Source organism: Periplaneta americana, chromosome 17 (assembly GCF_040183065.1).
Source record: "Periplaneta americana isolate PAMFEO1 chromosome 17, P.americana_PAMFEO1_priV1, whole genome shotgun sequence".
Lineage (NCBI taxonomy): Eukaryota > Metazoa > Arthropoda > Insecta > Blattodea > Blattidae > Periplaneta > Periplaneta americana.
The window spans coordinates 106,997,366-107,010,662 of record NC_091133.1 but is presented as its reverse complement, the minus strand read 5'-3'; the positions used below and the strand labels follow the sequence as shown (position 1 = coordinate 107,010,662).

Below are 13,297 nucleotides of genomic sequence, written 5' to 3'. Positions count from 1 at the left end.
ATAGATAGATAGATAGATAGATAGATAGATAGATAGACAGATAGATAGACAGATAGATAGACAGATAGATAGACAGATAGATAGACAGATAGATAGAGAGACAGATAGATAGATAGACAGATAGATAGACAGATAGATAGACAGATAGATGGACAGATAGATGGACAGATAGATAGAGAGACAGATAGATAGAGAGACAGATAGATAGATAGGTAGATAGATAGATAGATAGAGATAGATATAGAGATAGATAGATAGAGATAGATATAGATAGATAGATAGATAGACAGACAGACAGACAGACAGACAGACAGACAGACAGACAGACAGACAGACAGACAGAGAGATAGACAGACAGACAGACAGATAGATAGATAGATAGATAGATAGATAGATAGATAGATAGATAGATAGATAGATAGATAGATAGATAGATAGATAGATAGATAGATAGATAGAGATAGATATAGAGATAGATAGATAGAGATAGATATAGATAGATAGATAGACAGACAGACAGACAGACAGACAGACAGAGAGATAGACAGACAGATAGATAGATAGATAGATAGATAGATAGATAGATAGATAGATAGATAGATAGATAGATAGATAGATAGATAGATAGATAGATAGATAGATAGATAGATAGATAGATAGATAAACAAATAAATAAACACTTACTTTCAAATCTTTAATCTGTTTTTAAAAAAATAAAACGCCTACATATACACATCTCAGTATTGTGCTTACTGTGCTTACATTTGATTTCTGTGAAGTACAAACACATAACCTCAACATTTTCTCGCCCTCTCCTACCATGTGCGAAATATCGAGAGCATTGAAACATCGCGGTGAGACGCTCTTATGAGGGGGAAGAATGAAATGTTCAGTGTTCACCTCGAACAAGTTCGCAGTTCAGTCACTGTTTATCACTGTCTCACTGTCTGAGTTCACCGTGATCATAAATGTGCAATCACAGGTCGAACAGTGATCACAAAAGAGCAGTTTACCTCATCACTAGTAGAGTCCTTTCATAAAAATGGACTGACTACGTTTTGGGATCACATTCTTCAATTTTACTTTAATAAAATTATCAAATGTTTATTTACATCCACATCGTTCTTGTGTGTACAAATCGGACTAATCATTAACAAGATGATATTAAATATTCATTACTTTATAAAATTCAATGCCTGTCGTCATAGTAACTATAGTCGCGACGCTGTTAGTCCCGGCGTGACTCCTCCTCTTTGCTTACGTCTTAGGAAGTGAAGGCTCTATAAAGTCTAGGTAGGTAGTATCGTTCGCCATTTTTGTTCTTTCGTTGCCGAACTACCAGAAGAGGGATCTATTTGCCACACTGTTAAACATTATCATATCGTAGCTCCTATGATAATAAATCAAACGCAATGTAATTCAGCAAATAATTGAGCGGCAAATAACGTCCTCGTCTGCTTTCTGCGAACCCAACGAAAGAGCCAAAATGGCGGGCGATTATATTAAGTATTTATCGAGCCTTAGGAAATGCATCAGCGAATCATAAGACGCACACGTTTAAATGTAGCCGACCGGCAACGTGATTGGCTGCCGGAAATTAGAGCGACGGGACTATAAAACTAAGTTCGTAATTTCGATATTAACAGACTGTACCGAACGCACGTGTAGAGTTCGCGAGCTGCAATAAGATGACAAATCACGTTACGTATCACAGCGGCGTAATACATTGCATCAAATGCTTGTTTACCTCAATATTTTTCTTATCTGGAATTCAGTTGTAGAGAGGAGAAAAGAGAGAGAGAATAAGTCCTACGTCTAATTTATTAAATAAGTGTTTACTTAATCAGGAAACCAAGGTTACTGTAATTGGCTTGTGACTTACCTGGAGATTGATCATCTCGAAGACAACCAGTGCGTAGTTGAGAAAGAGCGTTTCGCCGCGGATGACGGCCAGATTGGGGAACAGCTTGCCGAGAGAGCGCAGGCCGTTGACGCGGTATAGGAGCAAGTAGTGTGTTATCTCGCGCAGCTCGGGGAACGACAGGTTGGCAAAACTGTGCTCGGTGGCATGGTCGATGAGAACGATCTGCACGAAGCCCTCCACGACGCGGCATCCTTGCAGTCGCTTGAAGGCGTCCACGGAATTCCGAATGTCCACACTCTGACACACTGCGGGCACACAAAATGGCATCTCGTCAGTTACATGCCCTAATTCTAGAATACAAATAAAACAAAGTCACATACAGAGTGATTAATGTAAGAAGGTTGTTTTTTAACCGTCAATTTTATTGTTCGTTGTCAATTCTTAAGGTACGGTCACACATCGCTACTTTTGCTGTGCAACTTTTATACTGCAGCTGCAAAAGTTGCGTGTCGTGTTCACACGTAAGCCAAAAGTAGCGCGCTGCACGCTACTTTTCGTGCTGCGCAACCCGAGTGCTGCAAAAGTTGCAACTGGAGGTTGCGAGTCTGTTCACACACAAGGCGCTACTTTTGCAGCCGCAGTCATGCTGCAGGTTCCCATCTCCGTGTTGACTTCTCAATATACATTTTGTGGTTATGTTCGCATTATTAAGAAACTCATGCGAAAGCTTCCTTATCTATTATTTGCTTTTCTGTCGTATCTAGTATTCAGAAATTGACATTATTTTTACTATAAAGCTCTTCAAAACGCCTATACACTTAAATGATAACCAACAGCATATTCACGTAATCAATGTTGGCAACCCTCCTGTTTGGAACTACGCTACGGAAAATTAAAAAAAAAAATAAAATAAAATAAAAAAATAATTATATCGTCAGCAATTATGCTCAAACTGTGTTGTGTATTTAATAATTGTTACAAATAATTTATTTTCATCACATTTAACATTAAAATATATCCAAACAATAAAAGTGTCATTGGCACATTTGGGTGGTAACACTGGTTGCAACCGCAGCAAAAGTTTCAACAAAACCGATATCAAAAATGCTGCGGCTGCAACCCTGAGAACCCTGTTCACACGTCGCTACTTTTAAGCTGCGCGCAGCATGGAAAAGTAGCGAGCAGCAGGTTCGGCAGCCGCTACTTTTCGGGTTGCACCGTAGTTCACACGTCGCAGTACGAGAGTTGCGCAGTTTTTTGTACTGCAGCGCTGCAAAAGTAGCGACGTGTGACCGTACCTTTATAAAATCTATTTTTAACTCAGGTATGCCGAAATATTTCACTGAATGGCAATTTTTTTGTGCAGAGGGAAGAGTAATATGAGATGACTCCGTATTGAATTGACGGATTATAATGAAACAATTTTTGGGCTTTATCGATGGCTCAGTTCAAAAGGGAAACAACTCAAAATTTGAAACTTTGAGAAACCTGCATTTTTAAAGCTTCTGTAAAAAAATCAAAGGATCGTTGAAATTACTCCAAATTCTGTTAATGTTTTTTTTAATCCAGTACCTTCATGTTCAAGCAAAACACTGCTGTGGGAAAACTGTGGAATGATTTTATTGTTCTTTTCTTTAATGTGGAGATTTCTGGTGATAATAATCTGTGGGCACAAGTTGACAACCCTGATCTTAGCAGGGCAACTGGCTACGGACTGGGCGGTCTTGGGTTGAATCCCGTGGTGGCGTTGTTTTTCAGGTTATAAAAACTTTCTAAACGGTTCTCTCAGTCTCCCGACAAATTGAGTACCGTGTCTTTCTCGGAGATAAGAGGTAGTCGAAACGTGATGCTCTTCTAGTGCCGAGATTATGAAAGCATTTAACTCGAACTCCATGCATCTATGCGCTTTCTTGGCGTCGCAAGGGATACTTTCACCTTTACCAATACTGAGTCAACATTGGAGGCGTTGTGTTATTTTAATAAATTTAGCAATGAAAACACTCTGGCCGCCTTCGAATATAAACATCGATTAAGACGCAGTTTTGACGCTGCGTGGAAGGCGCGATCGTGGGCGGTTCTAATCTTGCCTGGAGCATGGATGTTTGTTTACTGGTAATGCGATATCCTATTCTGCGTGAAGGCGGAGCTACACATGCAGTGTTCGACAAATTCCGAGAGACAAATACTTCGCATTCACCATTTGACGGTGAAAAGGAAATTGTACCAGAACAATGAAAGGAGTCCATAATCGTACCTATCTTTAAGAAGGGGGCCAAGACTAACTGTAGTCACATTCGAGGAATATCACTTTTGTTGACGTCGTACAAAATTTTGTCCAATATTATTTTGAGAAGATTAACTCCATGTGTAGATGAAATTATTGGGGATCAACAGTGTGGTTTTAGGCGTAATAGATCAACTATTGACCAGGTATTTTGTATTCGACAGATAATGGAGAAAAAATGGAAGTATAAGGGTACAGTGCATCAGTTATTCATAGATTTCAAAAAGGCATATGACTCTGTTAAGAGAGAAGTTTTATATGATATTCTTATTGAATTTGGTATTCACAAGAAACTAGTTCGATTAATTAAAATGTGTCTCAGTGAAATGTACAGCAGAGTCCGTATAGGCCAGTTTCTGGTAGATGCGTTTCCAATTCACTGTGGGCTAAAGCAAGGAGATGCACTATCACCTTTACTTTTTAACTTTGCTCTAGAGTATGCCATTAGGAAAGCCCAGGATAACAGAGAGGGTTTGGAATTGAACGGGTTACATCAGCTGCTTGTCTATGCGGAAGACGTGAATCTGTTAGGAGAAAATCCACAAACGATTAGGGAAAACACGGGAATTTTACTGGAAGCAAGTAAAGAGATAGATTTGGAAGTAAATCCCGAAAAGACGAAGTATATGATTATGTCTCGTGACGAGAATATTGTACGAAATGGAAATATAAAAATTGGAAATTTATCTTTTGAAGAGGTGGAGAAGTTCAGATATCTTGGAGCGACAGTAACAAATATAAATGATACTCGGGAGGAAATTAAACACAGAATAAATATGGGAAATGCCTGTTATTATTCGGCTGAGAAGCTTTTATCATCCAGTCTGCTGTCGAAAAATCAGAAAGTTAGAATTTATAAAACATTTATATTACCGGTTGTTCTGTATGGTTGTGAAACTTGGACTCTCACTTTAAGAGAGGAACACAGGTTAAGGGTGTTTGAGAATAAGGTGCTTAGGAAAATATTTGGGGCTAAGAGGGATGAAGTTACAGGAGAATGGAGAAAGTTACACAACACAGAACTGCACGCATTGTATTCTTTACCTGACATAATTAGGAACATTAAATCCAGACGTTTGAGATGGGCAGTGCATATAGCACGTATGGGCGAATCCAGAAATGCATATAGTGTTAGTTGGGAGGCCGGAGGGAAAAATACCTTTAAGGAGGCGAGACGTAGATGGGAAGATAATATTAAATTGGATTTGAGAGAGGTGGGATATGATGATAGAGAATGGATTAATGTTGCTCAGGATAGGGACCAATGGTGGGCTTATGTGAGGGCGGCAATGAACCTCCGGGTTCCTTAAAAGCCAGTAAGTAAGTATTCATCATTTGACGAATACAAGGGAGCATGGATAGGTAGTTTTGTTGTGAATGTTCGGGAAATCCCGAATACAGGCCTACGCTGTTCGCAGAGCACAAAAGATATCCCGCTCATGTTCCGTCTTTTATCCATATAGAAGTAAAGAAACATCCGCCATGGTAAAATGCAGAACCATGATCCATACATTTGTCCAAACATTCGGGTGTTTAATAAGAATGAGTTACCTAAGGATAGAAACGAAGTACATGATGCTTGGAAACGTAATGAAGAGAACGTACGCATGAAATGTTCAGGTACGGTACTGATATAAAAAATAAAGTAAAAGACTCGTTCATTTAGTGCTGCAGTTTTTGGATTATGAGGAAGCCTATAATACGTAGTGCATCGAGTAAATTATGAAAATATGAAGACTATTTCGTTTATATGACGTCATTCCATTTTCGACCAATGAAGTGTAATGAAATTTTGAATTCCAACCAATCACAGTCACACTTTGCGATAATTTTTGCAGTTACATTTATCGCTATCAATTTATTGCATGGTCGTTGTCGCCAACTGTTTCCCCGTAAATTGATGATCATGAATACATTAAGATGCAAAACTACACGGTTAAACTGTTCTTTCAACTTTAAAACAATGAATGCTAGATTGATATTTAATATTAATTAATATATTTACGCAGTGAAGACGACGTTCAAAACGGCGCACCATGTAGACACAAAATCTTCATGGATCTTAATTGAACGTACTTTTTAAATTTGATTCTTTCAATATTCTTTCCAGATTGCACGCATACGCGAATATTGAACTGTGTAGATGCAGTTTTAGTTCCGTTACACACTACAGCGAGAGTGCGTTTGTCGAGCTATAAAAAATGCTTTTCTGTAGCACGAATAAAGGTCGAAATAAGGCACAACTGACATTGGTCCTGCTCCCACGGGTAACTTAACCTATAATTGTAGCCCATAAAATTTGTATTTTGTGAATGAAATTAAACAGTTAATAGAAAATCAGATGTTCAGATATATGTAACATCATCGCATATCAAATCTAAAGACCTTGTATAGTAATATATACAAGGTCTTTGATCAAACTGCCTTCCTTATGGAGTAATAAAATACGTGTTTTAATTATCTATACAGAGATTGTTTCACTGTATAGCAGCATGTCTCGCTGTGAATACAAAAGCATTGCTATGCAATTCTTCATTTCATTAATGTATTAATCAGCTTACTGTAATTATATTATAAAATTGTAAATTAAACTATGATTTCAGCAAATAATCCAAATGTATTTATGTTATAATAATAAGAGAAAAGTGCAGTACATGTAATTAACATTGTTAAACCTGTATTTCGCTTTTCGCAATTGGCATTACTGAATAATAACATCGAATTTCTTTATTGCAGTAATCGATATTCATCTATTTCAACTTCACAATGCCTGAATAGGTTAAGTATTCGTAAATATACAATTATTAACATTTTGTGATCGAATTTTAGGGATATATTATTTACATTTTTATTTTATTCACGAAATAGTCCTAACAAATGTCACTCGAGGTCTGAGATTTCCCAGATAAATCTCAGACCTCTCGTGACATTACTACACATAATTAGCAGTGTTGCCAATACAAGTTCGGGGAAAACCGCCAGACAAGAATGAAATTCCCCTCAACTCTTATAATATCAGTGTAAATAAATGTGTTTTTTTAACACTATAAGAAGTTAAATAACCGCTAAACTCTAAATGTCAACTATTTTTCTCCGTTACACTACGTACATATAATCCGGAAGAACTAGCGGAAAAGCCACTAATTTGGCAACATTGGACTGGTGGGTGTGTCGTACTAGTGTACAGCAGAGATGAGCTTAAACGATATTTTCTAGTATCTGTGACAGTTGTGACTGTGACAATTAAATATCTGTGACTTTTATCGGTAATTTTGTCACACCGATATTTTATATCGATACTTAAGCACAATATGCATGAATTACACCTATATTTTGTCACACCGATAAAAATTGGCAGGAAATATTGAAGAGTAGTAAAATATGAATACGATTTCTCTACACACACCACTCATCAGTGAGTTATATGGGAAAATCCAACAAAGAAATTATGTACATGTACCATTAACAAATAAATACTTACCTAACTGAACAGTAACATGCCAAAAGTTAACCTCATGTACCAAGAGGTTATATTATAGATATTGAACCAGTTGATCATTTTTAAATGTAGTTGGGTATGGAGAAATTGAGGTTATATGATTATCCTAATCGTTTTAAAAATTGATCCTTTTTATTGTATATAATATAATGGATAAATTATTTTAAGTCGTGCATTAACATTATAATACTGAGTCATAGAATAAAAATTAATGAAGTATAAGTATTCGGAAAAACATTGGAAAATAATTACAAAACAAAACAGTTGTTCAGACAGGATTTTACACAAGATTAAGTACTGGTAACAAATGGTGTTATTATTTAAATCGTGTAATAACTACATAATTTATAATAAGATGGAGAAACTACCGCCAGATTGCTGTTATTGTATCATGCGCACGCGCAAACCTACGACGTAGGGGAGAGTACTGAATACGGACCAGATTTCGATAGCGATATTTTGTCACAGATATTTCGCATCACCAGTCACAGGTTTATCTGTGACAAAATATTGGTTTGTGAAATATCGGCCATCTCTAGTGTACAGCCTGAACGGTGTATTGTACGTTGAAAATTCAAACATATTAGATTCAAAACTACATATTTCCAACAACTTTCCCCCTCTTTACATTTTTCGCTATATGCATTAATAACGGAGTCTATCTTATGTCTCCGCACTTTTCAGTCAGCCTGTACATAAACTGTCTCTATTGCTAGATAATATCTGAAATTTTTTTTTTTTTTTTTTTTTTTTGTCGGTTCGGTTTTTTTCGATGTAATTTAAATCCCTCCTCCCCGTGGAGAAAAGGTCTGAATTCAACACTGTGCACTGATTCGAACTCAGGTTCTTAGCATAACAGTCGCAAGTATCATTTCGCTGACTAATTAAAATACTTGGCATTGACCAATCCGCTGGGTCATAGACCCAATCAATGGCATGATATACGCACATGTGGAGTTTCCTAGCAACGCAACGAGGTGATAGGCCTACGTGACGACCAAGTTGTTAGGCATGCAGGATGTTTACGTTTCGGGAGGCAAGATGGCGCAACCATCTCTCAATCAATTACAAGCAGACTCGAATCAACTCGTATTTGTATCTGAGGAGGCAGGACTCCCGCGAACTGGGATGGGAGTGACGCCATACCAGGAAATCCCGGCAGCTCGTCCGCCGGTTTCATTTGGACACTCCCCGTAAACGTTTGTTTTTACTAGAGCGTCGTATTCTCATGCCGGAGACCTGGATTCCAATCCAGGCGAGACAAATGGAATTTATAGCTGAAATGTAAAAAAATGCTGCAGATTTTATCAGATGTTTCCTATTCCAAACCATCGTTTTATTAAGGCTTTCTCCGAAAATTTCAAATTACTAAAGTGTCGAATCCCCATGGCAGAAGAGCAACCGTAACAAATGAAGAGTCCACTGCAAGAATGATGGATGTCATTTGGAATACATTTTTCAGGAGAAGCAATTGAAAGTTTGAACTGCTTAGTGCTCAAAGCTTAACTGAGATTTTCCGATCATTGCTGGACAATGACTATCAGTGTTAATGCCATATAACTCTCTATGTACATTCTATATGTCTTAAGCTATGCATTGACAGTCTTGGTTCATTTTCGACAAGAAAGCAACATCCACCATTCTTGCAGTGGACTCTTCAAATGTAAATGCCACTCGGGAGGAAATTAAACGCAAAATAAATATGAGAAATGTGTTATTATTCGGTTGAGAAGCTTTTGTCATCCAGTTTACTCTCAAAAAACGTGAAAGTTAGAATTTATAAAACAGTTACATTACCGTTTGTTCTGTATGGTTGTGAAACTTGGACTCTCACTTTAAGAGAGGAACAGAGGTTAAGGTTGTTCGAGAATAAGGTGTTTAGAGAAATATTTGGGGCTAAGAGGGATGAATGAAGAAAGTTCACAACGTAGAACTGCATGCATTGTATTCTTCACCTGACAAAGTCCTAATTAGGAATATTAAATTCAGACGTTTGAAATGGGCAAAGCACGCAGCACGCATGGATGAACCCAGAAATGCATATAGAGTGTTAGTTGGGAGGTCGGAGGGAAAAAGACCTTTGGGTAGGCTGAGATGTAGATGGGAGGATAATATTAAAATGTATTTGAGGGAGAAGGGATATAATGGTAAAGACTGGATTGATCTTGCTCAGGATAGGGATCGATGGCGGGCTTTGTGTGTGGGCGGCAATGAACCTTCGGGTTCCTTAAAAGGCATAAACAAGTACTGTACTCCAACCACGAGAAAGTCTCCAGGGGATGAGAGGGAGCGGGGTGATGCTGTGAATGAATGTTGATGTCATAAGGTCACACACGTGTGTACTCGTATCTCAATTGGCTAAGTCTCATAGTAGAAACAATAACACTGATATACACATTTTTATACTACCCTAGTTATAAAATTAGATCACTGTTAATCTCCTGGTCTTTTAATCTCCCCATACAGGAAATAACATATGCAGGAGAGCGCATGATTTTTAAACTGACGTTATAACTCTAATGTTATCTATCTACTTTGCTCCAATAGATGACGCAATAGTAAGCACATTCCTTTCATGTTTATCTCCTAGTTGGAGAACAGTAACTAAGTAATAGATTTCTCATGCTGAGGTTTTAAATTATTTAGCATTATGAATTAGTCATTACTTAGTTTGCATTCTTGGGAGTGTGTTGATGTGTTACCAGCCTCTTCAAAATTGTATACTTTAATACGTCACTTATCCCATGAAGTTGAGCCCTTCTAGAACACATGGAGTTGACTATACTTTTTAAGTATAATTCAGTAGCTATGAATGTATTACATGTTACAGTGAATTGTGCAGTTTAGAATAGCCACTCTTTGAATTTATGACAATATAATAATTTAGAATTCTTCCTTATATGTTTTGTAATGTAGGTTATTGTATTAATATTTATATTAATTACTAGCCGTACCCGTGCGCTCCGCTGCCCCTGTTAGAAATAAATATAAAGTAATTACGTAATTAAAATAGGACATTTGATCCAGGGAACATTCGTGTTTGATAGAAGGATAAATCGTTTAATATGTTACTTAATTTAAATTGTATTTAAATAATTAAAATGCGATCATTTTGGTCCAGAGAGCAATCATTTGGTGCAATGACAATTCCTTTAACATGTTTCTTAGTTGTTATTACATGCAACCATAGTTTAATGAAGATTGACATAACATTTAGTTTTATATTACTTACTATATGTTTCAAAGTTACTGTAATAACATTGTAGAATTATGACCATCTAGAGAAACTACACTTTCCAATGGTGAAATAATAATTAAACAATTCATTAGCTTCCGATATTACTTCATACAAACACAGAAACATTCTCTTACGCTATGTTTAATAGCTTTCGATTGTTGTTGTCCAAGGCCCCTTATAGACGAAGTCATTTGTTTTTATTTCAGTACAGCGCCTTAGATGGCGTTGTTATTGTAATTTTAAAACTCATTTATCTCATTAAATATCAGTCCTATCAAAATTTTATATAGAATAAAACGTATCGGAAATTATGTTTAAAGAAACTTTTGTTATGTAATATTTTTCATGAAAATCAATAATAAGCGAGATATTTCGATTTATTTAATTCAGGCCCCCTTATAACCCCCCTTTTAAATGGAGTATTTTGAATGCCATACAGCCTAAAATCTAAGTTACAACGAACTTAATTTATATTCCAATTTTCATATAAATCGGTTCAGCCATTATCGCGTGAAAAGGTAACAGACAGACAGACAGACAGACAGACAGACAGACAGGCAGGCAGCAGGCAGTCAGACAGACAGACAGACAGACATTATTTTTAAAGAAACGTTTGTTAATGTAATATTTTTGATGAAAATCAATAATATGCGAGATATTTTGATTTAATTCAGGCCCCCTTACAACCGCCCTTTTAAATAAAGTATTTTGAATGCCATATAGCCTAAAATCTAAGTTACAACGAACTTAATTTATATTCCAATTTTCATATAAATCGGCTCAGCCATTATCGCGTGAAAAAGTAACAGACAGACAGACAGACAGACAGACAGACAGACAGACAGGCAGGCAGACAGACAGACAAAATTTTCAAAAAAGCGATTTTCGGTTTCAGGATGGTTAATTATACATGTTAATACCAATTATTTTTGGAAAATCGAAAATTACCAGAAACATTTTGGCTACAGATTTATTATTAGTATAGATATAGATTTAAACTTGAACAGCTTATATTATAGAGTTTCCCACGTTCATTACATAACGACATTTTGTTTTGATTTTTGCCACAGATTTAGTCCCATAGAGATAGACTGTTAAAAAATAATTCACGATCTCAGTCCCAGTTTCCGAAATGGCCAGTTAGCGACCTATGTAGGTTTGAAATCCGTGGGCTATAATTTATAAACGCAACCCATTTTTTTAATGGCAATCCGATTGGTAACAGTGACGCTTCATGACAGGCTCCTAATGTTGCCACTTACACAAATTAACGTTACAAGAATAGCGCACTATTATTAAATTATTGTAACATAAACTTGCGTGCAATTTCACACTGCACTGCACCATCTTTTTATATAATCGCAGCGGTAACCTAGCAACAAGAGAAAAAAAAATCTTTCGTCAGTGTTGTATTGGCGACCCTGCGACGCGTGGCTGATATCGATCTATCGCCGCTCGACCCAATGACCGCGATACGAGGATTCCGAGAACTCGGGACCACGCCCCCAGTGCAAGAATCACAGAAGAAGCGCGGGTCGCGCCCCCGCGGGCGATGTGTGGATAATGGTGCACGCGTCACGGGCAGCTCATCGAGCATGCTGATAACGCGACCCGTGTCAAGGTGGCAGTCCTGCCACACTCCATCGACCAGTGTCAAATGAAATCACCATCTAATGCACTGCATATATCCGTCTTGTAAATGACACAGTTACCTATTATACAGTCTGATCCGTTTGGCTATGGATAATATTAATTTATTATTATAAAGCTATTATGATACTTACTTACATACAGTAGAACTCCGTTATAACGACATCCAAGGGACCTTAAAAATTATGTTGTTATAAACGAGTGTCGTGTAGTAACCGAGATTCACATTATCAGTCTAGTGAGGTGGAAAATGAAAAATAAAAAACTTAATTAGACTTATTTTAGATTTATGTATTGCCTTTTAAGCCTACAATAAAGATAATAAAATACACGTATAAATACAGTATTCTGTATTAAAAAAGTTTGTTCAGTACTCAACAAACTACTTTAGGCCTACTTACAAGTGAAGTAATTGTCATTTTACTCTGTTGTATTCTACTTGCCCAATACACACTTTCTAGGGCTAAATTACGTTCTATGTTCATAATTTCAGTTGCAATTTCACTGCTCCCTTCCCTAGCTTCATAGAACATGTTCATAATTCTAATGACTTCTAAAGCGTCACTCACTTCTTTTAGTGGACATACTGCGTTAAAATGCGTGCACTTAGTGAAAACTTCCTGTCGAAACTGATCTAATACCGCATGAATTCGGGCAGGTTGCAATGGGGTGGGGAATCCGCCTGCATTCCAGAGGTCTATGACAGAAGGAGACTGTAAAGAATTTGTCAGGGTCAGATTTCAACAAAATATTTCTTAAAAT

The 13,297-nt window shown here is 37.0% G+C and overlaps 1 protein-coding gene across 3 annotated transcripts in view; it reads right to left on the bottom strand.

Moving 5' to 3' along the window:
- The window catches only part of LOC138693239 (insulin-like receptor), a 385,516-nt gene that overhangs the window by 72,472 nt on the left and 299,747 nt on the right, over window positions 1-13,297 (bottom strand). For all 3 annotated transcript variants that reach the window (XM_069817052.1, XM_069817051.1, XM_069817053.1), the window contains one exon: window positions 1,883-2,169. In XM_069817052.1, coding sequence (XP_069673153.1) covers window positions 1,883-2,169 — 287 coding nt within the window. The remainder of the gene's footprint in view (window positions 1-1,882; window positions 2,170-13,297) is intronic.